This window comes from Alosa alosa, chromosome 15 (assembly GCF_017589495.1).
Source record: "Alosa alosa isolate M-15738 ecotype Scorff River chromosome 15, AALO_Geno_1.1, whole genome shotgun sequence".
Taxonomy (NCBI): domain Eukaryota; kingdom Metazoa; phylum Chordata; class Actinopteri; order Clupeiformes; family Clupeidae; genus Alosa; species Alosa alosa.
This window is the reverse complement of record NC_063203.1, coordinates 24,385,521-24,395,033: the sequence shown is the minus strand read 5'-3', so window position 1 is coordinate 24,395,033 and position 9,513 is coordinate 24,385,521. Positions and strand designations below refer to the sequence as shown.

Below are 9,513 nucleotides of genomic sequence, written 5' to 3'. Positions count from 1 at the left end.
GGAGAGAGAGAAGAACCGAAACAAAATAAGAAAGAAAGAAAGACAGGTTACAAGGGTGTCGAGACAGACACACACATCCCTTGCACCTTTTGTGACCTCACACTGATGCAGAGAGCGCAGGTGTGTTTACGAGTGATCTTATCCTCCCTTACCACATCTCATCCACCTCTACAGGATGTATGGACAAATGCTTAGTATGGTTGCGTCAGGCTGTATTACAACCTCGACCGTGCATTCATTTCTGTTAACAGACCACCGTGTCGTCCATTATCCCTTACTTGTTATGTTTACACATACAGTGCGGATATGATTAAAATATACAGACTACAGTATGTCTGAATATATATATTTTCTATTCCCCTTGATGTCATTACATTGAGTGTTGTTTTGTTAAATATTATATATGTATTCCCACTGCGATCTGGCATTTCACCTTTCACCACATCATTATGTCAGGATTAACTCACTTGTGATTCATATCTCATCTTCTCATCTAATCTGCACTGACATTCTCCGAGTGTCTGAGAGTTAGTGTAAAGGAGTGTTTGTGTATGTGTTGCGTGAGTGTGTATGTGTTATACACCTGTGCCTACGTGCTTTCTGTGAAACTGTGTGCGTAGATGCAAAGAAGGAGGTCCAGATTCCTGGAGAGTACATTCATCAATAGACTCTACTTATAAGCACCAGCATCTGACACAGCATTGCATTTCCACTATTAAAGCCAACGTCAAAACGCTTTGAATGACAGGCATCTCAGAATTGAATGGTAAGCCGGTCTGTTCATTTTTAGGCTTCTTTAGTATGCGTTACAACATACAGCAAGAATAATTTCACCTTTGTTTAATTTGCTTAAGCTGATTTCAATTTTATTTAGATACTAATTGTATTTTGATGTAATGGAATCTTATATATATATATCTATAATGAAGGCAGAACATCTTTGATAAAGTGCAACTAAGTGAAATGCATAGAGGCATCTCCTTTCAAGGGATTTGAGGGGCTGAGGCATCCTCATCTTGCTATTCAACAGGTCTAAATTATGTCTTAGACCTGTCAATTTCTGTTTAGGAACAGAAAGTCCTTTTTAAGATGGCTGTCAGTTTGACATTGGAGGAGAGACAAGCACATGTTGGGCAGACACCTGTGTGTAGTGATTTAGACTGGGGAAGGGGCTGGGACTCTCAGGGACGGCTGATACACACTGCAAACCTCTTCTGCAGCTGTCTCAGCTGTCTCGGATTTCATTTATTTGATCTATTTATTTTATTTATCGATGACTCCTCTGACATCATAAATACATACTCCAAATGACCAGGTACAAGATAAGCACAAGCAAAGGACATATTAATATTTTGTTTATTTGTCTGTTTGTTTTGTTGTTTTGTTTCTATTTGCTTCACACTGACTTTCATGCAAATATAGCTGAGCTGATACATGCAACATTCAGCCTATTTTGTCATTCACTTTTTATTTCGGAGAGGAAAAATACATATTTTCTCTTTGGTGGAAAGTGTCCAGACAATGACTAAACGCTCATGCTAATGAACCTACTCAAGCTTGGCATGGCAATGTCAAACAATGAGGGTGTCAGCTTTCACTTCATGCCGAAAGCTGAAGCTTATGACAAGTGATAAATTAATCATCTGATGGATGACAGTTGTCCATTTCACAGCCCATTTGCAATGTGTATCTTTCATTCTGCACTAAGACAAGCAAGCATAAAGAATGTGTACGTGCGTGTGTGTCTATGTGTGTGTGTGTGTGTGTGTGTGTGTGTTTGTGTAGAGGGGACGGGGGGGTGCTGCTCTCTGGAGCTATGTTGTGTTGTGCTTCTTGACAGAATTTCTGTATGTGAATGCTGCTAGAATTTAGATAGCAGTTGGCAGTGGATATATTTGGAAGATATGTTGTATGTATGAAGAGATGATACAAGGACCTTTAGGTATACTTTATTCAAAGAGCAAAACTGTATTTGCTGGTTTGATGGCCAACATATTAATATGCTTAAAGGTGCCATGTGTAAGAATTGAGGTAAAAATATCCAAAAAATGAGCTACACACATCAAAAGAATGGAAGGAAATAAGGGTGATGATGTCATTAAAAAAATGACAAGGTATAGTGCTGAAGAGATATCAACCTGAATTAGCATGCTAAATTACTAGCCACAGCCCGACAAGTGTCATAATACCAGTTTCGGCCATGGGAGGCAGTATGCGGGTAACATAACCGCCAGCCAAACTGCAATACACGTTTCTTGGTTGTTACTCTAGGGTAGACCAACTCACTTTCTGGAGGTATACTGCCCCATCTTTTATGGAATGTGGAGTATGAATTGATTTTTTGGCAGACATTACACATGGCACCTTTAAATGTGACTGGAGGTAATTTGAATTGATTTTGTAATTGTTCTAGAGGACTTTTAACAATCGTAACTTCACTTGCTACGTGATGGGGAGGGGTACAGTACACAGCCTCTATGCATGATGTTCATTTCACACCATTTCTATACCGTCTGAGACTTCTTAACCCTTATATTCAAACCATATCAGCACTTTTGATTCGCCAGTTGTTGCCAAAATGGATTACTTTGCACATGCACCTTACTAGCTTTGCACCTACTAACACTTACACATTGAGTGATTTTCAAACTGCCGTACAGTTCAGTATATGCTATAAAAAAAATTCTATAAAAATATATACATAAATATCAGATAGATATTTGGCATTCTTTTTTTTTTTTGTGAACATTTGTGATTAGATCATTTTTAGTACAGATAACCCCATATAACATACCAGCACTTGTGATAAACAAGTCTTCAAGGATTCATAGTGAACCATCGGAGAGGAGCCAACCAAGGCTCTATCAAAGATAAAAAACAGGATTTACCAGACAGCCATGTCATGCTCCAGAGCTCATAGACCTCTCTGCCCTTCTTCAAATAGGATTGTCAAGAGACAAAAGGACATATCATGAAACAATCTTGATATCTTTTTTTTTCTTTAAATCTCTCTCTGTATTCACCAGTAGCAACAGAATGTGTGTACTGCATGTGTGTACTGTAGGTGTGTATAGTTTCACCTCCAGGTCCGCAGTGGCGGTCTCACCTTGTATGACGCCCTGGGTGAGGCAAAGTAGCATAAAGTATGTAAGGCGCACACTCCCCCACATGGTGACGTAGGATTGACGTGCAAATGAGCTATAGAAAACTGATTAGCACAAATGAAAAAAGTATTATTTTACGTGCTAGTGCCGCCCCCCATGTGTCATGAAAAAACGCCTGACCGGACGGCAGCCCACTTCGCCCCTTGCCAAAAACCGCTACTGCAGGTCCGTTAGTGTTGCCTTATGTCATTGGGTAATGAGGAATTGAGAAAATAACATGTGAGATGCAATTTCCATTCCCTGTTACATGCCAAGGAATACTGGAGCAATCAATTTCAAACAGACCACATGAGCAATTAGTAGTTAGATTGGGAGACAGATTAAAGAGTGAATAGAAACTGACAGAAGGTTTCAGTCACATTAGATAAGGCTCGGGTAAGGTCTGAGTCGGTGTATTGGAACGTTGTTGCATACTAAGCTTACATACACAATATTTGAGGTATTTGAAAGGGAGATTTAAGAAAATAACAAGAAAAGAAAATAATCATTGAAAGGCTAAAAAAGTCAGAGCTGTAGACAACTATGATGAATTTGTTTTGAGTATACAAATGTTTGTAGTGTCATGGTTATAGCACATAACATTCTGCTCAATATTGTAAATACATTTTGATATGGTACTGAAAGGTTGGCCATATCAACTGACTGTTATTTCAGTTACATGGTTATAAACATTTAGATGTCTTGATGCAGTATACAGTATTTCATCATCTGAGTTATAATTTTGTGTTATCCAAGGTCTAGTGGGAGAGGAAATAGACATCTGAGTGTTCTTGCCAGAGCACTTCACCTTTGACCTTGGCCAGCCCCTACACCTTGACCTCCAGCTTGGTGAATCATCCCACCTCTCGGCACTCACCATGTCTGTGTATCGCAAGGAGTCAGCGGCAGCGCCGAGCTACAGCAACAGCTCAACACGTGAGAGAAACCACCTTAATTGACCTGTTATTATTCACATGCATTTACAGCATCTTACAGTCGTTAACCCTTAAAGGTGTAGGTTTTTGAACATTCTAAGTTCCGCAACAATTGAAGGTTCTAAAATTCTATGTTGAATTCAATGAACCCAGATATTCTTTAGAACGTTCATTTCTCAACATTCCGTACTCCTTTAAGGGTTAAAGGAGGCAACATGAAGCATGTTGTATTTTCAGTTAGTCTAAACACATGGCAGATTCATGATGATTTAATTAATTTATATTTGTTGTTTTTGTTTTTAGTTATTGCACAAAACAAAGCTCTGGGAAGTGTGATGTACATGTTGGGAATGAGAGACTTCATCAGAGACCCTATGGATGTCACATCTATTCTGTACATCAGCAACCTAACCTTGGAAGATGAGACACCCCCCGCGCCAAACTACCTGCTCCAGTCGTTCCTGCGTCGCCTCTGGCTCTACCACCCGGATTCCAGAAACCCCTCATGCAGCTCAATGCCTGAGAAATCCTGGCCAGGCACATGTCCACCCACTGTAGATGAAGGTCTTGGGGAGGAACTCCGGTCTGCAGTGAATCCACTGGATCTAGTCACTGGTGCATACATGTCCTCCAACAGTCTTCTTCGCCAGGAGATCACAAACCACATGGTGCAGTGCAACTTTGCAGTGCCTCTTCTTCTTCCGGCTGTTTGGCCCGATGTCAGTGGCACTCTTCTGCTATGGCCCTTTCGTGGTGTGATGGGGATGCAAAGATCCACCTCTGCCAACCCTCGAGATTTTCAGATGAAGAATATGGCTTGTTCCAGGATGCCCTTGATCTCTTGCGTCAGGCTGGGAAGCTGTGGCATCTCCAAGTCCAGGGTCCTGAACAGAGTGCTCAGTGGCCCACGCAAGAATTGTGAGTTTTTCGTCCACAGAGACATGGACGGAGGACAGCTCCCTAGGAGCATCTCAGAAGGCATGGTGGAGGTTGGGTGGAACCTGCCCTTGGGGGATCCAAATGGGGACACTTTTTCTCGACCCATTCTGCTTGCCAACTTGCGCGGAGATGCAGCCGCCTGTCATCGACCTTTGAGCCTTGTCAGTCGAGGCTCCGGAGTCCTTGTTGTGTTCTTTGAGATGCTCGGAGAAAAAGAGCTGGCGGCGCTCATCTACTGGAGAAGCCTTGCATGCCACATGATCCTTGTAGACTGCTCCCGAGGACACGAGAATGCAAGTGATAGGGAGAGGCTTGCCAAATTTCTACGGAAAGCAGTAAAGGAGCTGGAACTGGAAGAAGAGATGGTGGTATCAGGATGCAGAGGAGATGAAGAGGAGCTTGCTGTCCATTTGATAGAGGCCTTGGATCACCTGATCCCTCACCTGCATGCTGTGAACCTTGTGGATCTGGCTGGTATCGGTCTTGATCTCAGCTACAACGTGGATGAGGATGAGATTTGCCGAAAAGCGTATGACGAAGCTGAGGGGGTTCTGAAGGGAATGGAGGACGACCCTGTTCAGTTCAAGGAGGAGCAGCTACCTCTGCAAGGTGCACAGTGGAAACGACTTGCTAAAATTGAGAAAGAGCAGTGTCGAAACCAGGAGGGTGAAGGTTTTAATCAAAGACATCTTAAAGAGGAGGAGGAATACATTCGCCAACAGATGAGGAAACATACAGTGACACCAGCTATGAAAGGCTTCATAGATGCCCTTACAACCATCAACTCTCTCAAACGAGCTTATTTCCTGAGCTGGATGAAAACCCGACTGGGTGCTGTACAATGGGATCAACTTTCCCAATCCGTAGATCCACTTTTGGACCAGCAGCCTTTGGTTGAACTGGAGGGATGTCCATCTAGCCACTCTTTCCTTGGGCTTGAACACTTTTTCCGTGAGATGGGGGTGATGTATGAGATGTGTTACCACAGCGCATGCAAAGACTCATACATAACACGACTCCCTAATCTTGCTGCTGAGCTCCTCATGCATGGAGTGCCTTTAGAAATCTATGACGGAGATGCCTCTTGTGTCCCCATAAATTGGGTGAACAATGTCCTGATTCATCTACAGAAGAAGCTGTCACTAAACTTGAGGTTGAAGGTAATTACAGCTTTCGGGCTCCACAATTCCAAGAATGCCGACATTCTTACAACTCTCTTTGGAGCAAGCTTCCTGAAAGGCAGCTACAGACACGCAAAGGGGGCCTTCATGCTTCTAGTTATCATACCTGAGATGCAGAGGTGGATGATGGAGTGTGACCTATTGCTTCTCATCAACATGGAAGGTCTAAGTTATCCGGAGATGGAGGAGGGTAAAGAGAGTTTGGCACATGATCATGAACTGGCAACTTTTGTCACTGGACTCAGCGATGTGCTGCTGCTGAACCTGAAGGCAGAAAACCAGGCTGACGTGAAAGACACCCGCCAGATAGCAGTAAGTGCTCTCCTCCGCACCAAGGAGATGGAGAAAATGCCTGTGTGCCAACTTATGAGTCAGTGTGAAGGAGCTGACACAAAGACCTTGTCCTTGCACATGAGTCGCGTCATTCAGATTTTGTCAATGGAAAGGACAGGAGAGGACCTTGACTCAGTTCAACTGCCTACAGAGAACAGCAATCCCTGTATAATGGGCCCATGGAATGACAGAATTGTGTATTTACCTCTCAACCCAGAGTGCAGCAAGGCAGCACTGGAACTGAAGAACAATCTCTTCTCCACAATTCAGAAGTGTGCCATGAAGAACCAGCCAACACGTCTTCCGCAGTTCATGGAGTCAATCTACCAGCTCTGGGAAGCAATCAAACATGAAACCTTCCCCATTCCCTTCAACAACACTGAAGTGGCCGATACATTTAGCGGTGTCTGTAACAAACTGCTTGACGGGGAGCAGAACCTAGAAAGTCACATGCAGGATTGGTTAGGAGGAGTTGATCATCGCATCTCAGACCTGAAGAAAAACAGGAGAAACTCAGAGGCCATCCTAAAAGCACTGGAGGATGAGACCACAAAGGAGATTAAGTCTGAGGGTAGGAAAATGCAAGTGATTCTAGAAAATCACTTCAATAGAAGTGATATTAACTTCAAACTTGTTGATGCTTACAAGCCAAACTTTTTGAGTTTTGTTAATATGTACCAAACGCAGAAGACCGGTCAACTAAACAAGACACTTGAGTCTGCCACAGATGTATATGACCTCTCTGCCAAGGTCAAGGCTTTGCAAACAGCCATTGAGGCTGCACTGGAAGTCAAGTTGCGAGCATTGCTGGCTGACAGTAGGGTGAATGATGCAAGCTTTTTAGACAGCAAGTTGGAAGAAGAGTTTGCAAGTGTTTGGGATCAAATACCAACAAACTTGGAACAGAAACCAGTAGAGGTACAAGATATTGTTGACAACGTGAAAAAGCAATTACGTAATAATCTAAGAATTCGGGTCTTGCAGAAGTACATAGACAAACTTGAGTATGTGGGAAAGACTGGTGTCTCTGAGGTCTTTGAGGTGCGGAATGATCATTTTGGGTTCAAGAGCAAGGTAAAGAGAACTCTGCAAAATGACAAGAAGGAGGCCCCAAAATTTGCAAACAGGATGGTCGAAGCGTGTGACCGCAGTATCCTTGAAAACGTGAAGAGAAAAGACAATTATAAAGACAGCTACACAACTGCAATCCTCGAGATTGTTGACAAGGGTTTAAGCACAAAAGACTTCAATGTCAACTCACAATTTGAAATCGATCTCAAAGTCTACGTCTGCAACAAAGCTGCTTTGGCTTTTCTGGAGATGCAGAATAGGTTGATCAGGCAGATGAATTCAAAGGAAAAATTCCTACATGACAACAAAAAAAAATACATGCTCGACTTCATGTACCAGTTCCGCAAGAGGGACCAGTGTCAAACAGCCTCCCACACCTTCATCAACCTTTGTCTTAAACCTGCAGCCCACAACTATATCCAAAGCTCCTTGGGAGCCGCCATCTTGGAGGACATCTTGCAGAAAGATGATGCCCGGAGGTTTATCTCACCCAGAGAATTTCATTACAACATCCTTAGGGACTTGATCACTGAAGACAACTTTGAGAGATTCCTTGAGTATCTTCAGTCCGGTGAGACCTTCAGCCGCAAGAGCATCCAGGCCATTTTGACAGGCTACTTTTCTGGGACTGTAGTGGTGGATGACAGGAGAAAGCAACGCATGGAGGAAATCTCTGACAAGATGCTTAAAGCCGTCAATGAGGTGACAAATGACACAAGCGGTGGACAAGGCAACATCCGAGAAATGTTACTAGCTGTTTGTGACAACCTGACAAATTCTGGTGGAGTGAACGTGCCACAGGACACTCTGGAGGGACCTTTGTTCGACATAAACACCCATCGTGACATTTTTGTTGCAAACCTGCGGGACTCGTTAAACGAGATAAATCAGGAACTGAGTCAAGACCTGCGTCGGACCGATAAGGCAGTGGATGTCTCGCCTGACCTGCCAGACGAGCTGCTGGAGGCCTTGTTTGACAAAGTGAAGGGATGTGGGAGAGAGTGCCCCTTCTGCAAGGCGCCCTGTGATATGGGGGACAAAGACCACACTCTTCACAGCTCGCTCTGGCACCGACCCAAGGGCTTGCTGTCGTACCACTGCTCCGACTCTGCAAATCTCTCCCACAGCACATGCTCACAGGAAGTGAGTGGCAAAAACCAGTTCCTGAACAAAGACACCGGAGACAAGCCAGTCCCTTACAAGGATAATCACACCATATATCCCGACTGGTACATCCCTGAGAGAGAGGGAAGCAGCACCTACTGGAAATATATACTAATGAAGTATAATCAGAAGTTTGCCCAGGCGTATCAACGTGACCCAGCTGATATCCCTATGGAATGGGAAAGGATTCAGCAGGCGGATGCTCTGGAAAGCTTGCGCAAAACTTTCCACTCATAGGGAATGCTAATACAGTACTAGCCACCATCATGCTATCCATCATTATCCCTTGGTACTAAGGGATCTGTGTTCTTTAATATTAACCCATTATGTGATGAAAAAAATGGTGATTGTGATTGTATTTGCAAATCATCCTGATAATGCTTTATGATGAGTGTGATTTATTATATTTACTATGTGTGATTGTTATGCCCCATTTTAATAATTAATGGTTTGTAATGCTCAGTGAATAAAGGGGTTGAAAAGTGTGATGTACATGATTCTTTACCCACACACACACACACACACACAGAGAGAGAGAGAGAGAGAGAGAGAGAGAGAGAGAGAGAGGGAGAGAGAGAGCACATTCACTTGTTGCAAAACTCTAAATACTCTCCTAATCAGTCAAATTAGTTCATCTTTATCCATACAACTCCCTGTAATCTTGCAAACACTCAGAGGCGGACAGAGTACACAGCTTCATTACTTGAGTACAGATAACCTTTGCTAAATTTTACTCAAGTACAAGTA

The 9,513-nt window shown here is 43.2% G+C and overlaps 1 protein-coding gene across 1 annotated transcript; it reads left to right on the top strand.

The window, feature by feature from the left end:
• Positions 1-686: 686 nt before the first annotated feature.
• si:dkey-202l22.6 (up-regulator of cell proliferation) lies at positions 687-9,251 on the top strand. The gene is made up of 3 exons (XM_048265608.1): positions 687-766; positions 3,900-4,079; positions 4,382-9,251. The coding sequence occupies exons 2-3, from the start codon at positions 4,022-4,024 to the stop codon at positions 9,001-9,003; spliced, it is 4,680 nt and encodes a 1,559-aa protein (XP_048121565.1). The 5' UTR covers positions 687-766; positions 3,900-4,021; the 3' UTR covers positions 9,004-9,251.
• The last annotated feature ends 262 nt before the right edge of the window (positions 9,252-9,513 follow it).